The sequence below is a fragment of the Hyalella azteca genome, unplaced genomic scaffold (genome assembly GCF_000764305.2).
Source record: "Hyalella azteca isolate HAZT.00-mixed unplaced genomic scaffold, Hazt_2.0.2 contig12914, whole genome shotgun sequence".
Classification (NCBI taxonomy): Eukaryota; Metazoa; Arthropoda; class Malacostraca; order Amphipoda; family Hyalellidae; genus Hyalella; species Hyalella azteca.
Window position 1 is genome coordinate 87,013 of NW_025942855.1, and position 18,647 is coordinate 105,659.

General features: G+C 36.9%; 2 protein-coding genes across 2 annotated transcripts; one reads left to right on the plus strand and one right to left on the minus strand.

Annotated features, from left to right (window-relative positions):
- Nucleotides 1–5,028, plus strand: LOC108665197. Its single transcript, XM_018151930.2, has 5 exons — nucleotides 1–179; nucleotides 1,343–1,502; nucleotides 3,108–3,269; nucleotides 3,771–3,923; nucleotides 4,610–5,028. The coding sequence occupies exons 2-5, from the start codon at nucleotides 1,343–1,345 to the stop codon at nucleotides 4,837–4,839; spliced, it is 705 nt and encodes a 234-aa protein (XP_018007419.1). The 5' UTR covers nucleotides 1–179; the 3' UTR covers nucleotides 4,840–5,028.
- Nucleotides 5,029–9,173: 4,145 nt separating this feature from the next.
- On the minus strand, nucleotides 9,174–15,620 carry LOC108665200 (glutathione S-transferase 1). Its single transcript, XM_018151933.2, has 5 exons — nucleotides 15,567–15,620; nucleotides 14,951–15,145; nucleotides 11,093–11,234; nucleotides 10,228–10,399; nucleotides 9,174–9,756 (listed from the first exon to the last, which is right to left on the minus strand). The coding sequence occupies exons 2-5, from the start codon at nucleotides 15,142–15,144 to the stop codon at nucleotides 9,629–9,631; spliced, it is 636 nt and encodes a 211-aa protein (XP_018007422.1). The 5' UTR covers nucleotide 15,145; nucleotides 15,567–15,620; the 3' UTR covers nucleotides 9,174–9,628.
- Nucleotides 15,621–18,647: the final 3,027 nt, after the last annotated feature.

Here is an 18,647-nt window from a genome sequence, read left to right on the forward strand (position 1 = left end):
TGCTCAACGGACCTGCGTCGATAAAGCTTTTGATATTCACTCCCCGAATCACGGATGCATTAAATCGATGTCATGAGACGAGGTCAGACACGAACTTTAGTGTGTTGAACTAGCGTGCTTATTGGGCACCGGGCGCTCATACATGAATTGTTCACAGATCGTCGAGGAAGCTCAGCGAAGTAAGTTCGTGTGTCCAATGCTGCATGTTAATTAGATCCTGACCCGATATCGTTCTAAGCGCGTCAGGAATTGAAGACTGAACATATATTATCTTATATAATTATATCTCTATGTGTTTGTGTATATAGGTCTGTTTGTGTGTTTGGAGCCTTGCGCTGTGTTTTTTATAAGGGCTGATAATTCTGGCGCTCATCCAGGATACATATCGTTGGGGGATAGTGTATATCTGGACCTGAAAATTTTTTCATGTCCATTTATTTATTTTTTATTTATTTTTTCATGTCCTATTCATGTCCATTTTTTCATAGAATAGGAAAGGATTAGAAGAAAGGATGCGAGGATTGCAGAACAAATTGAAATTCAATCTTAAGATTATCACAAATAAAGATTTGAAACAGTTTTTTTGTAATTCGAAACGGGGGTTAAATCGGAGTTCTATATGGTATGAAAAAAAGTTAATACGGGTAGCAATCGTTTTGATTGTGAGGCATGGCATCATACGGGTAGGCATCTTTTTCGGAACTTTAGCGCTTTCAGTTCACTTGATAGTCATGATTATGTCTTAATTTATTGAGAATAGAACTTGATAAATTAAAGCAAATATGAATTAATTTTCTTTTATATCGGAAGGAAGGCAAAAATTATGAAAAACGTAATTAATAATATTATTTATTTGCACGTGTCATAGAAATTTGTTTGTTTACGGGCTTTTCCAGTAGCTGCTTTATGATAATGATTTCATTACATTATCACTAATAACATAGCATTTTACACTGTTTCTTCAGTGCGCAGATGTCTCCGCACTTTATTCCGAGGCAGTGAAGTAGAATTTTATTCACGCTATACCAAGCTGTCCATTGTAGTCCACTATATAACAATTATTGTTAACGTACCTCTTAGACTTAACCTGCTACTCCTGTTGAATTGCTCTAATATTAACCTCCTACTCACACAATCGCTCTATGATCGGCAAATTAAATATTTATGCGCCAGGTCAACAAGCTGCTCTATCAGCAACTTTATCTGCACATGCAAAAATCTGGTGTTATTTTTCACATTAAATAATTTAAACCGAAGAAACACCTACAAGGTTGATGGATGGTTGAGAATTGACAGCCAGTATAGAAATAATATATTTTTTCTGAAAAAATTTCCCGTGCAGATGTTGCTGAAGCTGCCTTTACCCGGACTTATGGTGATGGTGGTGGTGATGATGTTGGTGGAGGATGGTGAGATGGTGTGGCACTTTCGTTACGATTTTCTGATGACGGTTAACTATGCCATCCCTGATCCCTACTACAGCGAACTGGTACAGAGCCGTAGTGAGTGAACTAGTAGTTAACTAATGCGTGTCTCAGTTGAACCAAAATACGAGATTTTGTTTTAATTTATTCAGTCTATAGATGTAATGAATTTCATACACAATGAAGATGCAATCGTTAAAAGCTTATGTTATTACGAGGCATTATATTAAGGTAACATATTGATCTCGGCGCTGAAGTGTAGGCCTGATGTGGTTGTGATGCGAGACAGAACGAGATATTCTGCAAGCGCGGATCATGGATCAATTATAAATTTCTTTCGATAATTCAATAAATACATATCCTTCAAAATAGTATCTTTAATTTTAATAATCAGATGGGTAGATTAATTTGGCAAGATGTTGGTTGCCGACTCAACTGGGCTGTAAGTTTTGCAGGCAGACTTGAGGATGGAAGCTGGTGCTATGATTTTTTTGCTAAAATTAACTAAAAAATGAAAATATAAAAAATTATTTAAATCCTAAATGTTCAATATATATTTTGAATATTATTTTTTGCAATTACTTTCATCTCAATTCAAAAGAGTGTATATTTAATTCAAATATTACTTGATGCAAATTTTTTAATTACTGAATAATGGTAGATAAGTCAAATTATCAAGCTTAGTATGAGCAATAACCAAGTTAAATTTGTCAGGCAGACGGCTAAGCTATATATACCAGTCCTCTCTGGAATAAACTATGTCTTCGCAAAGAAAATGTAAATTTCGGTAGGTTGTATATATAACTAATATTTTGTTCGTGTCGTCTCGTCTTGAAAATTGTCTTGATTTTGACCACTTTTTATTTTTTTTTTACTTTTCATTTTCATATTTTCATTATATCTTTGTAACGCTTTTTTCATCGTATTTCTTTGTAACGTTTTTTTTCATCGTTTTTTTTCTCGATTTGTATAGCCTTTTTATATTTTTCATCTTTTCATTTTTATCTCTTTACTTATATTTACCGTTCTATTTTTACCGTTCTTTTCTATTTTTATCGCTTTTCAGGACAAAGCTTCAAGAATCGCTTCGCCTAGAATAAAAATAAACGAGATGCTTGAAGTCGTGTAGGGCACGGCTGCATGAATTGATCCCAATACTCGTTTATATGCAACATCTTCTGAATAATTTTTTATTATAAACACCGGAACCCGTTAAATATTTAACTTCATCAGATAATGTGTCTGAAAAAAACGGCATGCCAATAAATGATCTCAATACTCGCTCACATATGCTACATTCTCTTAACATTTTTTTCCATTAACAACGCAGAGAATCCATAAAATATTTAACTTCAATTAGATATTGTCATGAATATTAATTGTTTTGTAATGCCCATAATTAAGTACAGCAGCTATCTCAATCAATCGTCAGTTAAGGAAAGATCGGGTTCCAAAGGCCGGATCCCTTGTGAATCAAGTCACGAAAAATTCAAGAATCGGCAACAGGCCATGGGCCTATTTCTTCAGTGCCGACACTACTATTCTATATATAATGTCTTCACTTTTATTGAGAACGTATTAATTGTAAAAAAAACTAGCCAAAAGGCCTGGAATCGGCAACAGGCCATGGGCCTATTGTCTTCAATGCCGACACTTCTATTCTTATATTCTATTAAATCACAGGCGAATGTCGTCGTAAGTGCGTGAGTGAAGTGGCGTGCGCGGCGTATAGCTACGAGCCTCTCGTACAGAAGTCGTCGCTGTGGCGGTGCACCTACAGCAACATGACGGAGGTCCAGCGCAACCTTGACAACAAGCCTAACGTCATCACCTACTTCAAGGAGAGTGAGCGCCAACTTTATTTCGATATTACATACTACTAGTTGAATAAATTGATATTAAATAATTTAATTTATGTTTAATAATTAAATTTATTTTCAATAAAATATTTTAATTCAAATAATTAAAGTAAAAAATATCACTATCCTTAGGCTACTGGAATAATGCCTTATTTTCATTCGCCTTCTTTGCCTCCAAATTTGAGGAGTTATTCAATTTAGAATCTGAAATTCGTTCAGATAAATTGTTCTGAAACCATAGGGAATTATACGCGATCGAGACAACCTTACAAATCGCTCTACTTGCAACGGCAAACATTTTGCCAGAACGGTGGGGTTTCTTGGTCGTAGTTTTCATTTAAGTCTCTCGATATGACAGCGGAAAAGCAAGGTTTCACAGAGACCTCACCAATTGGTTAATGAAAACAGGATTTTATTCAAGATACAGACAGTAATGAATTGATTTTGCACATAGTTTTACTTCTGTTGCACTCTCTTACCTCCACAGGGAAGCCCAAAGAATACCTTCTTACCAACTTGTCGTACCCACGGCCTGACGTGACCACCTTCTGGCAGGCGTGTGGCAAGATGGCCGCACTGCCTGGACTCATCCTCTCCTACCAAGACTGGCTGGCTGTGAAGTTGCTCTGGCCTTTGCCGGGTGAGAAACTTGGTATACATAATGTAGAATGTAGAGTTTCATATCAAGAGCATATGCACATGTGTTCTGAAGTGTCATAATGTCATCAGCACATGTGTTCTGAAGTGGGCAGGGTGGCCCAGTAGATAAAGTTCAGTGTACCAAGATTGGAGCAGAGAGGCGCGGGTTCGATCCCAGCTCTACGCGCCAGTTTCTGGTCAGAATCGGCGAGGAGGCCGGGCGGTTAAGCGAAGCAATATTGAAGCAGTGAGCTGCGAGTTCGAGACCGCAAGAAGCTGTGGATATTCTGCGACGTTAAGAATCGGCGACAGGCCTACGGCCTACTAACGCTGAATCCGCTATTATTATTATTATCACTGGCCGAGGTGATGATGATTATTTTCAATGTCAGCAATTTTCCATTTCATCTAATATAGAACATTTATGGGGAAACTAGGGCCAACAGTTTATAAATTTTCAATCCTGTCAAAAGTTGAGTCTTAGCAAAACCCTCCTTAAAGAGAGAACAGCGGCAACTGCTAGCTGAATAAAACAACAGACAACAGATATTATATCAATTTCATCTAACGATACATAACTTTGGCCATCTTGGGCAAAACGTGATCCTCATTGTATCCATTTTCCGATCCTTTTTAGATCATTTTTCAACCACGAATTTGTTCCAAAAGTGGAAATTTGTTATTCAGGGATCAAATACATCTGGATTCCTTTGGTGCGCGAGGACGGCGGAGTTCGACGTTGGTTGAACTACTCGCACTTCCTGGACGATGATGGGCCGTTGCCCCAAGTCACCTACGGAGAAAAGCTTAGTGGTACCGTCATGACCTGGTCACAGCAGATACAAGGGGTCGACGAGAACTCTGAGCTCAAGATTCTCTGCTTCAAGTACAACGCGTCCTCTAACTCCTCGGACTAAATTTGAATAAAAAGAGAACTCCTAAGCCCATTTCACACAGTTTCGGCAAATGCCGCCAGCGTCAAAAATAACGCAGCAGTATTTGCCGCGTAATCATTCACACGAGGCGGTTTTTAACGATTGAATCTATCAGTCGTGCGAAGCTGTTTTATGCACCATCAGTCCATCTCTATGCATGTGTAACAATATTTATGTTTATGTAACAATATTTCTCTATGGAAATATATTTTTCATGAAATATATCTTCATCACATTATGGAAATATATATTTATCAATACAGTATAGCTTTATGTTTATGTAACAATATCAGTCTATAATCTATCAGTCTTGCAGTGCTGTTTATTATGCACCTTGAATACGGCCCCACTGTCTGTGCCACACTAGGATGTGGCGTCAAAAACCGCCCAGTGTGAAAGATTACATTGAATATCACTGCAAGCTAAAGTGTCGCGGCAAATCTACCGCCGCAGTTTTAGCAGGACACACGCGGGCGTCAGGCGTCAAATTCTACGCCGCGTTAAAATCCATCGTGTGTAAACAGCAGTGCACATTTGTATGTCCGCTGAGGTTCGGCGGTAAATACCGTCAGACGCTGGCGGTATTTTTCGCCCTGTGTGAAAGGGGCCTAAGCGGAAGTAACGTATTAAAGATTTTCAGTTAACATAACATAGCGATGTCGGTGCCAAAGAGTAGGCCTGATGTGGCTTGTCGCCGATTCTTGTACTTTTCGTGACTTGTTCACAGAAGATCCAAAAGCATGTACCGGATTTTTTCAAGACTGACGATAGTTTGAAATAGCTACTAGACTTCCACCGGGTTCGACATGGTTCTAGGCATTTCAAGTCTGAACATATATTTTTACATAGCTTTATCTAGACTGTTCTTGAACGCGTTTATACTCGGAGCGTCAACGACGTAATCGGGGAAGCTGTTTCACATGTCGGTGATTCGAAGCGAGAAGAAATGTTGTCGCGAGGATGAGTTGCAACGCAGTTTTTTTAGTTTATAGTCGTGCCCCTGGTGTTAGTTCTTGTTTCAAATTCTAGTAATCCTTCGGGGACCTTGTATAAACCATGAGCATACTTGTATACTTCAATGAGGTCACCATGCAGACGTCGATAACAGAGCCTTGCAAGCTTCATAATCTTAATCTTTCTTCATATGACTTGTCCTTCAAGCCTGGAATTATCCTTGTTGCACGTCTTTGAATATTCTCTTTTTAATTTTTGTCCTTTTCAAGTCTCGGTGACCACACGGCATTTCCAAACTCTAAGTTAGGGCGCAAGACAGCAACAAACAACCGCTTCGCTTCTGCATCTAGAAACTCGTAAATGCGTCTGATTAGTCCAAGAAGTTTGTTGGATTTATTAGCTTGCGTTTAACATGTTTAGAAAATTTCAGCTCCTTGTCGACATGAACTCCCAAACCTTTTTTCACACTAGACTTTTCTATTATTACTCTGTCGTTGCAACCATGTCTTCGCATACTGTAATCTTGCTGTTCATTGTTCTTCCCGAGGTGAAGTACTTTACACTTGTCGGCATTAAAACGCAGCTGCCACTTATAATTATCAGCCCAGTTAACTAAACTGTCAAGATCATCTAGCAATTGCGCTCTATTTGACGCATCCTTCACTGTATTATAAACTTTTGTGTCGTCGGCATACATGGAAAAACGCAACGAACAAAAACGCAACGAATAAAACAGGCCAAAGAACGCTATCCATGTGGCACGCCGCTGCGCACATGAAGCCCAGTCTGATACGGACCCATTAATACTGACACGTTGTCGTCTCCCTACAAGAGAATCTCTGATCAATTTGAGTACATTTCCATCAATTCCCAAAGACTTCAATTTACGCAACAGCCGCTTATGCGAAACACTGTCAAATGCTTTGGCATAATCGAGGTACAATGCATCCACTGGCTCCCTTTCGTCCAGCAGGCGAGTACAATCGTTCAACGTAGAAAAGAGGTTAGTGGTGCAGGATCTACCGGCAATAAAATCACGTTGACAGTCTGATAGGAGATGGTTTTCAGTCAACTGATCGATAATCCTATCCCTCACAACAGGTTCCATTAACTTACAAACAACACTTGTCAGACTGGCAGGGCGATAGTTACCAGGGCTGCTTCTGTCACCTTTTTTGAACAATGGTGGTGCGCTGATTTAACTACAATTGATAAAGTTTCTTGGCAATTTTCTCTCTATTTCACCGATGTATGCGGCAATTATTTAATGTTGAGATCACTTTAACTCACGCGAAAATATAAATATCTTTGGCTATTCTAAAATATGATGCTACAATCGTTTAAAATTTTAAAATATTTTATCATCAGTAAAATATGTACATGAAATTTTCATACCCACTGACATAGTCATGCAGTTTTAGCAGTTCTCGGAGCACTGCTATCGAAAACATATGATAAAATGAAAAAATTAGGTTACGATGTAACAAAAACGGGAACATAGCCCAGCATAACGTAGTACCGACTACAGTAACGAACACTGTACACCTGAACATTGCCAAAACACAGTATTGTGCTCTGCAGCCGATTGCTTATAATGAGACTGTTCAATCATTACATTGCAACCGAACACTTGTGGCATCATTGCAATATTTCTTATTATATAGCGATAGCTTCTTTCATATTCTTTCGATTATATGGCCCTCCGATGTACCAAAAACATCGCTAAGTGCATGTTGTGTTTTGTAACACTTACGTGTTGTGTAAGAACTTCTAACTAGACGTAAATGTAGCGACTTACGTGTTGCATGAGCACTTCTAACTAGACGTAAATGTAGCGACTTACGTGTTGCGTAAGCACTCCAAACTAGACGTAAATTGTAATATTATTAAAACATTTTCACGGCAAGCTACGTCCTAAATTTATACGCAAGTGTGAACTAACTAACCTACTAACTATGGACTATTAAACTGATTTAGAGCAAATTCTTTGCGTTATTTAAGCGTTCTAAGTGCTTTTCTGAAGTCTGTCATCAACCATTGCAATGGTCAGCTAGGTGCTGTGGGAACCACATGTACGTGCGACGTCACATATCTATTATGATACGCGTTTTATTGATAGTTGGTAAACCATAATACACGCGCAAATTTTTCCGTGGATGAGTAGAGTTTTCGGTGCAGTGCAAATCAGGTCGTAATTTCAAAGTTCCCGGATTGAGCTTATACGTACACCTCCTATCACTTGCAGTCACTCATTTACTGGTTTTAAGAATTTTTCATCATTAATTGAGTGTCATTTAGCGTAGGAATAATTATAATGTTGTATCTGTGATTAAATAATTGCACGAAACGAGCGTTTTCATGAGTAGCATAATTTCGACGCGCGGAGGAGTTATGTGAATTAAATCGACAATTGGGCATTTAACCTTTACGCCCTGAATTCCTTAATTACGCCCTAACCTAACCTAACCTAACCTGCGTAAAAAAGTACCAATTCTCTAAATATCAATGGAAACGATGTAATCAAATTCGTGGAACAAATATGAAAAAAGTGCACATTCTTAATTATCATACCTGAATTTGGAATACTAGTTAGACGAGCATGACATGAGAAGTTCATAAGTTGAGATTTGAGTAAGACTATTTACTAGAAATTGATCTCGTGGATTGTTTGAGATGCGATACAATATTTCTTGTCAAGATGATACTACATTGGCGATAAACAGGCTGTGTATCGCCACAATGTTTGATCATTTGTCTAGGTATTCATCGATTTGTTATGCCAGAGTAAATTAAAATAAGGTTTCAGCACGAAAAGCGAGCAAACTGATGGGTTATAGCCAGCTCAGAATTACAGATGGAAAGTTTAACCATCAGCGAAATAAGAACAGTGTTGTAAATGATATTGTTCCTAAGAACGAATGTTATAACTAATACAAGTTAATATTCAATAGCATGTATAATGAGTGCGCCTTTCACATCTAGTGCAAGGATGAAGGTGTAGGCCCTCCAGGTTTAAGCAACGAGTAAGTAAAAGCATGATTTTTTTTAACTAGAGTGAACGTTTCATCCCGAAATACAATATAAAGAAGCAGCTTGAATTGAAATTACCATGAAATGAGATGATTTCGTATGATTTTAATGTCTCATAATACGTAAGTAAATGGAATGGGGTAAATGTCAGACTGGACTAGAAGTAAAAAAAAAGACTAAAAGTCAAAATATGAATAAAAAAAGTCTGAAAATCACAAAGAGCTGAGATCTCAAGCGGGATCAAATTTCGGATTGGATTTTTGTTTGAATTCAGTTTGAGCGTTTTTCTCTAGGCCGCTAGATCGCCAAAAAAAGGATGATAAATATATAAAGATTTACCAATAGTTTATTAATATGCCTCACATCAAAAGCAATAAGAATGTTTTTTAAATACATGTGAAAAAATTGAAATTTTCTTGTGGGTTGAATAGACTGAAAAAAATGTACTGAAATGGACGACATGCATTACTTGGGCAGCTGCATTAGTTTTTCGAAATTTTCTCTTATTTGGAAATTAACTTTGCCTGCAGAATAGATATCACATGCAGCACTGATAACCGTCTATACATACTCTATATTATAGTGCATATGATGAACAAACGTGCATTTCGTATGCGAAGGGTATCGGGAAATGGAAGATTCGCTCTGTGGCACGAACCGTTTGCGATTATAGATCCTAGGAGTTTTACCAATGATTTCATCATTAGGGGGAATCTTGTGGAAATTTTAAGATACTGTAACATATCCAAACCAAAGCTGTGCCCCTTACTAGCAGCATCGAAGTATTTCAAAGCTTCGTCTTGAAGTAGTCACCTAATCCTTTGGCGCCATCTTCGTTCTCATCAAAACCTGCCATGCTGGACTTGCATCTACCGTACCAAGCCGCCACGTTAGTCACCCCAGAAATGTCCACTCCTGTTGATTTTTTCAAGGAATATGAAAGTTATTCTCGTAAATCAAATGATAAATATAATGGTTGATACTAATTGAAGCTGTATTAATATTATGATATTGATATTAATACATAGTGCTGATTTGATTGATATAGAATTAATTAATCACATATCAGTTAATTTAGTCATTAAACAGATTTAATACATTAGTCATTTTTATATATGATAAAAAACTAGTCAGCTGAAAAATAAAGTATACGATAAACTGTTTAAAATGATTAATTAGTCACGAAAAAGCACTTATTTTCAATTAAATATTATTTGAACGTTTGCAAATTTTAATGTTGGAAGAGCACAAAAAATTGCTAAAAGACACAGCTTTATAATTTTCAATATTAAATAGGGTTTATGCAGTTCTCGGTCGAGAATAAACATTAAAGAAACAAGTTTAAAACAAAACGGTGCGAAGGTAATATATAAGTATATTATTTACCACAGGCAACGATAGTGGCCACGGATGCCACAAGTACGAAGTCAGCGATGGTCGGGGCTGACCCCGCTACATAGTCTCTACCCGCAAGGTCCTTGTCCAGCCACTCCAGAGCTTCCATCAGGGCCTCCAGCTTCTCTGGTTTCACAGGGGCTCCTTCCAGGAGCGTGGGGTACTGAAAGATAATTACCTTTTGGAAATTCACCATCAAACAATGATTTTATTTAATATCTGTTTATTAATGGAGCTTTATTGGGACCATTTTCATCCAACTTGTACGATGAAAAATTCACTCCTGGGTTCTTCTTCTTTGGCGGTATAGCTATTCGTGAAGTTCAGGATTGGTAGGTAGTTCACCTACCATCACGATAGGTAAATCACCGAAAAGACTTCGAATTCAATATTGAGAAATTTCCATGAATTTGAGAACCTCGAACAAGATACATCGGCACATATATATTGTTGATTTGAAGCTATCAAATATTGGGTTACGCTAAACTCAAGCTGTAATCGAGCAGGTAATCCTAGAAGCAAGACAACATGAATAAATAATAGAGCAAAGCTTCAATCTAAAATTAAGAAAATACATTCACGTCTCATGGACATGTATCACATTAATGTGGTTGAGTTCGTTCTTATTAAAGCACAACCTGAACTGTCTCTCCTACGCCAAGTGTCTGTCCAAGACGCTTCGCCTGATCTCGCACTTGAGTCCAGTTTGAACTTGATCGTGGCGTTGTCTCGCAATCTCACCCTTATAGTTCAATTATAATTATTCTCCTAATGTTTGATCTACTTGACAAAAATGATGACTTTAATTTACTAGCCACGTATGCGGCTAAAATATATTTTCTTAAAAAAAACTCACGGCGTAGTCGCCAAAGCGCTTGGTGAGAGTACCCATGTCGAAGTACATCAATCGGTCCACCAGGGCTCGGGTCTTGGGGTCTTTGGGGTACAAGCTGTCGTCCTTTCCATACTGGTTGACGAGGTACGCGCAAATGGCACGACTGAAAAATTGTATTTGTGAGATAGAATAGAATAGAAGTGTCGGTTCTGAAGAAATAGGCCCATGGCCTCTTGCCGATTCGTGTACTTTTCGTGACTTGATTCACAAGGGATCCGGCCTTTTGAACCCGATCTTTCCATAACTAACGATTGATTGAGATAGCTGCTGGGGATAGATACTGAGGTAACCGTTATAGGGGATTGCATGGTAGTCAAAATAAGCGCATGATGACATTTATAAGCTGTGAAGTAGGTGAGAAAATGGAATATAACATTTACCTTTCTAAAAGAAAGGTAAATGTTTAAAACCGAGAACAATCAGCTTTGTGATCATTTTCGTCGTGGATTGCACAAAGGCATATTTTGCTGTTTGGAAATGTTGCTACTATTATTGTAAATGCTATATAATAATGCGTCAAATCAAAAACCGTGAAAATAATTGCTCCCTGCGCTAAATCATCAGAAGAAATTATACATATGGAAAATCGAATAATCGAATGATGATAATATCATTCAATATATCATAGTTGTAATATCAATATGATGATATAATCGCCGCTCCTATTATAATTCAGCCGTCAATTCTATTTGATAAAATACTGTTTTCTTCCAACATGCATATTATATTTAAAAAAAATATAACTCAGTACTCACTGCAGTGAGTGACAGAGAGGCAATTTTCTCGTCGACGAAAATATGATGTCACGGACAGACAGACCGACGGACGGACCGACAGACAGACGGACATGACGAGCACAATAGGGCATTTTTTTCCAGAAATGAGAAAATGCGCTAAAAAGGAAGATGGTAATCTTCGATTGGCCTGACGTATCTTTGACTTTTCATAATTATATGTTGAGACCTTCAAATGAAAAGAAGATGCACAAAATCACGATAAATAAAATGTATAAAAAATTTTTTAAAGACCACGTTTTTCATGTGGACTCAAAAGTAGAAAATAATTTTACGGCAGCTACTGATCTCATGTTTGCTTTCATTCTCTTGGTCTTTTGTATTTCAGTTAAAATATTTTACAACATCTAAAACAAAAAACGTGGGGCGCATCTTCATTTAGGCATGCCTTAATTTCAATTTTGAATTCAACCACTATTTCGAATTTTTCTATCACTATTCGTTACTCCATATACCTTAGATTTGATAGTGAGCTATTTAATAGTGAACTATTTAGATACTTAATGCATTTTCTTTTCAAATGTCTTAATATGCCTCTTAAATTGATTAGATATAGTCCACGCGTTCATTTAAAATTCTCAAAATTTGATTCTTTTAAAATTTTCACATACCCTGATCTGCGTTATTCATGATTCATATCTTTACTTGCTTGAATTACTTATACACACTACCTATATTGGATGAAACATGATAAATCAATATACCAACAGTAAATAACAAATTTTGCTCAAATCAGATATATCAGCAATACACTTATCAAATGTTCAATGAACCATCATATTCATCATATCAAGTAATCACCAAACAATTAAATACATATGCGCCCCACGTTTTTTGTTTTAGATGTTGTAAAATATTTTAACTGAAATACAAAAGATATCATCTACTCCTGTCATCTACTCCTATCATCTACTCCTATCATCTACTCCTATCATCTACACAAATGAATTACCTAATTCTTGTCGCCATTTACCCTGTCTATAATGAGGACACTATAGAGCTGACCATCAGAAGATAAAAACTATTTTCTCACAATTTTTCACCGATATTATCAGGAAAATATCGAGGTGATGAAAGTGTTTGGACCATCATGTATAAGTGCACGTAAGCACTGATAAGATAAACCATAATAATCACTAACGAGCTCTCAAAACGAGATAGTGGTGCATGGAGACAATATTGCCAACGCATTGTTCACCTCGATGTTGCATTCATTCGATAGTCGAGACTTCAAATATATTATAAAAATATAGAAGGTATTGCAAATAAATGATCAATATTGCTACATACTGACTTGATTGAGAATCAAAACTAAGAAGACCTCGTTCGAAGGGATGCAAGGCTTCATAATAGATATTTTGCCTCATGAGGAAATTTTGGACGAGGGGAAGGGAATTTAAGAAAATTAAAATTAAGAGAAGTACAGTTAAAAAAGATGGCTGGGCCGCAATAAAAAAGTAGATCCAACGCTACCTTTATTAATAGATCTCCAGCTAGGAGCTATAGCACATGAATGAAAAAAACTAAACGGAGATCCAAAATCGTTAGAAGATTGGGGAGTAGATATAAACAAGAAAATAGAAGAAAATAAGCAGAAAAAAGACAAAAGTGGGGCCTCCATTTCCTATGGCAAATGATTAAAGCAACTAAAAGCTCGCGAGTGATCGTTGAACGTTGTTCCTGGTCTATGGAAATTGTTTATATCGTCAGCACAAAGAACAGTGCCATCTAAGCAGAGGAGGACAATACAGGTGGAGATGACACTTGAATGCTGATGTCGTCATTCATTTAACAGAGATATCGATATGAGCCGTCATTAAAACTACAATATTACTCCAGAGCTAACAGCAGTCCTGAGTCTTGCCAAAATTTCGGATCAATCAGCTGCAAAAATTAGTAGATTGGAGTAGATTGGCCCAGCACGGACTGAGTGTTAATTAATACAATTAATAAACCGTTCAAAAACAACATAAGAACTAAGGACTGATCTATAGTATCTACCATCTGTGAAAAAATTAAAAGAAATCTAGAAATATTTCATTTGTGAATCAATTATATACTTGCGAATGTAAAGATATAAATCAAATTTCAATTTTTAAAAACTGCTCTACTCCATTTTCGACGATCTCATGATTTTTTGTTTGAAAACAAAATTTCATTCACATTATAGTCTTGATGGGACAGCCCCAATTAATTTTCAGCGTCTGTCCTTCAAATGAGACAATTTTTTAATCATACATTCCGTATTATAAGTTTCATTCCCTTGAACTAGATCATGAAGCTAACCTGAAATTGTAATTTCATTTTTACACATACGTTTACTCTACAGTGTGGCTTTACACTTTTATAGTCAACTAACGCAGTGCTGTTGTATCAATTTTTACAATCAACTATTTAAATGGCATTGATTTTGTTGAATAGGAACATTAAAACTTTAAAACCTTCAACATGACACGTCAACTACCAAGACGATGACCAATGAAACATCTCTGAACCAATGCGTCTTTTTTTGAACACATATGCGATATGTGGGGAAGATCGAGGCTGTTCATAGACTATTAAAATATGTTATTATTATTGTAAGGGGTGCTCTACATAGTGTAATCTATCAGCTCCATGTCGAAGAGCTGGTTGACGTGCATCAGATCTTTCTTAATGAACTGAAATCTGGGCAATCAGTTACTATACGCATCTAGCAAAATTCTACTATCCCGTCGACACAATAAAAACATAAATTTTTCAAAAGTCAAGACGCGCTTACGTTGGAGTTTGTCCGACAATGGATGTCGATAGAAAATTTAATTGATGGTTAGATTTCATATATTTCTATGTCTTTGAAATGAAGATATATTCTAAGTTAGGTTAAAATTGGGTATTTTTCATTTTGATTTTTAACCTCTTTCTGAGATTAAACATTCAAAAAAATTTCAAAAGCGTGAAGAAACACAAGATTTAATTTCGTCCCTATTTATCTGATTATCTCATATGTGTTTCATAACAACAGGAGTTTTTTTTAATTTCCTACCTTTCCCAAAGAGTGAAATCGCCATCAACGAGGGTTGGCACGCAATGCATGGGGTTGATTGCCAGGAACTCGGGGTTATTTTGTTCCCCTTTCATCAGGTCCACTTCCTTGGGGTTGAATTTCACCCCCAGAGCCTTGGCCGTGAGCTGACACGCCCGACACGGGGCAGACGCGGGGTGGAAGTAGAAGTCCATCCTCGAGAGATAGGCAAGTTGAGGATAACTTCATCAACCGTTATTCAGTACATCAATATTTGGAGGAAGTATTCAATTAATAAATTGATTAACCAAATATAGTGACTAAAGGCACAATTACATTGAAAATTAAATTGGAATGGGAAATATAATATATAAGCAAATTTCTTGATTTTAATTAAAAACGTCCCATTGAATGAATGTTTCGACAATAAATTATCGATTACCGACAAATTTCATTCAGCGGAAAAATTGATTCTATAACTTGTGGAGTCATATACCGGAGTGTGTTTTAATAACAAACATCGAAAAAGTTCATTGAAATAATCCTTAATTAGTGACAGAAACTTTGCATTGAACCAAACAACCTCCATAAAAACCTGGATTACAACTTACAAATTCAAAGCAGATAATCAACGAACCTGATAACCAGCGTTTGAATGGAGCGAACAGCTTCTGTACGTCCCGAGTGAGTGCCTGCAACTGAGGCTCTCCATTATCAGCACTTGTCCATTATCAGCACTTGTTCCTCATCAATCATGAGTTCATGATAACGGCCGACCTGAGCTCACATAAGTGATGTTGGCCGCAAGCATTGTTTGTTTATCGCAGCAATTAAATTGTTTATCGCAGCAATTAAATTGTTTATCGAAACAATTAAAGCAAGCAACCTTGCTTTAATTGTTGCGATAATTCGTGGGTCCTTATTCTCTAAAGCCATAAGGGTGATTGTTGTGTTTCTATAATAATAGTTGACTAACATATCATGTTCATGAATAGATTTTTCCGGAATCTATCTGCACATTGAGATAATTCGTTTATAATTAGACAGGAGAAGATATTATCAGAGCGTCGATGAACAATGTGAATTGGCAAATCAAAATAGCCAGATAAGAGGATATCAATATTTGTGCATGAGTAATTCGTGACAGATTACCAGTGAACAAAACTGCTCGAAAATTCGACGAACAATGAAAAGGATACAAATTTTCTAGTTAAAATTGATGTACTATATATATAGAAGGTAGAGTAAATTTGCGTTTGCAAGCTTCAGATAGAAAGTTAGAAGCCCAACTTATATATGGCGTTTTAATTTCAACAACTAATTTTGACAGATGTCATCTGCATCTAAACAGTCAATAAAGAAAGGAGCACTTTCAGAAACAGGGCCACGGTAAACTTGAAAAACGCTTTATTAATTAACGTTGCACAGTGACGTATTTTCGCTTAGTGACATCGCCTTTTCCTTTCTGCCTTAAGGATGTTAAAGTTAGTTCAAGTCGATGTGTGCTGTTATCGCGTAATGAAATCCAGGTCTGTAATGAAATCAATTATTTTTGAGGAGAAGCTGAGGGCGACTGAAAAAATAAATGCGATAGCATAGTTTTGGGCTAAACGCTCCTTAAATGTGGTAATGGTTTGATAACGACCCCTTGCATTCTATGAGTAGGGAGGTTTATGTTTATCACTTAAGGCTTTTTTCTTGTTTTATGCATAACGAGAGCAGAATAATAGAGTTTCTGATAAAATTTACTACCTGAAATTTAGAGGTCATATTCCGAACCTTCACAAAAGGAAAGGTGCATTCACATTGAGTGAAGGAAAGGTGCATTCACATTGAGTGAAGGAAAGGTGTATTCACGTCTCTTATACACATCTAGATGTGTNTGACTGAAGGAAAGGTGCATTCACATTGAGTGAAAGAAAGGTGCATTCACATTGAGTGAAGGAAAGGAGTATTCACATTGACTGAAGGAAAGGTGTATTCACATTGAGCTCCTAATACAATGAGAATTACCTCGTCACGATGCTGCCAATTTGCTGACGCAACTGAAGATCTATGGTCAAGCAGTGAAACAGCTTGAATCTTTTTAAGGAAATGACACTCTATGAAGCGATTTATCATACCGAAGTTTGCAAACAATGCAGTTGGCAAAGTTGAAAGGAATAATACTGTTCTATAACTTCGGAACTGCATCAAATTAAAAACGATTATTGATACAACTCTCGTGGAAATCAGCTATAAACTACAGTAGTTACTGCCTGGTGAGTTAGTAGCCCGTAATGAATAGCTCGAGTACTTTGTTATGTGAATTACAGCAAACCCTCAAAGCGTTAATCACTCGGAAACAATTCACAGTCTTTGGCCTAATTCCCGTCGGTCGTGTCGTGTTACTTTAGGTACAGTCGTTTTTCACGAGCTGGTCTACTCAGGCGGGGGAAAACTTTTATTTCGATTTTTTTGTGTAACATTTACGGTTTCAATACAAAAGGGCTACTGATACACACAAAAAATTTATTATAATATTCTAATAAGTGAAATGAAGTAATAGTTATTTATACATAGTACTTCAACGAAGGGATAATGCAGTGACAATTAAAGTTGTTTCTGGCACATGCCTCGGTCCCCACGCTTCGAGATCCTGATAGCACCCTGACCTTGACAGTGTCTGTTCTGTGAATTTATTTGGGGTAGGTAGTTTTCGGGAAGCCAAAATTTGGGGGTAGAAAAAATTATTTGGTGGTCAAAAACTACCTCGTAGGTAGTTTTTGGGGGGCCGCTCTTGAACTACGGTACCTACGTCATCCATCAAGATTCAATCAAGGGTGATCTTTATTACGGGGCGTCGGTGTTTGTTTGTTGCTATACCGTTTTGCACTTGGAATATTCATTCAAAAATTGCAGAAAGAAGGGCGGTAATTTCGATGTTGTCACAGTTCATTCATAATTTCTCTTTACATAAAATTATATAGCCATTTAAAGCGCTGGAAACGGCCAGGTCCTGGGATGCTTAACATGCAGTAATACTGAAAGTTTTAAATAAACGTAACAGATTTAACAAATTAATTATCACATAATTGTTGCCGCACCACGATGTGAAGAAAGATTCGGAATCACAAATAAAAAAAATGCCTAAAAAATAAAAGTATTAGGAGGTACTAGACATGTTATCTTCTAGCATGAGTTTCCCTAATTCAATGAAAATATAAATGGATAAATAATATGCAGAAATCGTTTAATTTAATAAGACAAGGCAAGTTACAGTTGTGGTATTAATAATGTTTGCTCGTCCTTGCTCTTCTTGAGCTAGTGAGTCAAATGAGTGCGACCTATAATTAACTACAAGCTTAACCAATGTAGGAGAGGAAGCCGTTTGTAAGAAGGTTATCCACACTACTTGTCGGAATAGTACCTGTTGTAAGGCCTAGCCAGTCAAGTTAGAGCACTTTGTCTCTGGTGTCTATGTGAGGCTGACTGAGCTATTATATAGGCTGCAGTGCGCTATTCTCAGGTACGAGTGAATTTGGATTAGTGCTCTTCAATAAGTGTCTATGAATTATTGTATTTTGGATTATTGAATTATCTTTCTGTATTGTTCATATCGACGTGTATTTATTTGTGGCATTTATATGTCTCGGCAGGACGGGCGAAGTCCCTCTCCTCTCTGTAGTCTCTCAGTAGTTTAATGGTCTAATGATGATCGTGATTCTAAACTGTTGGA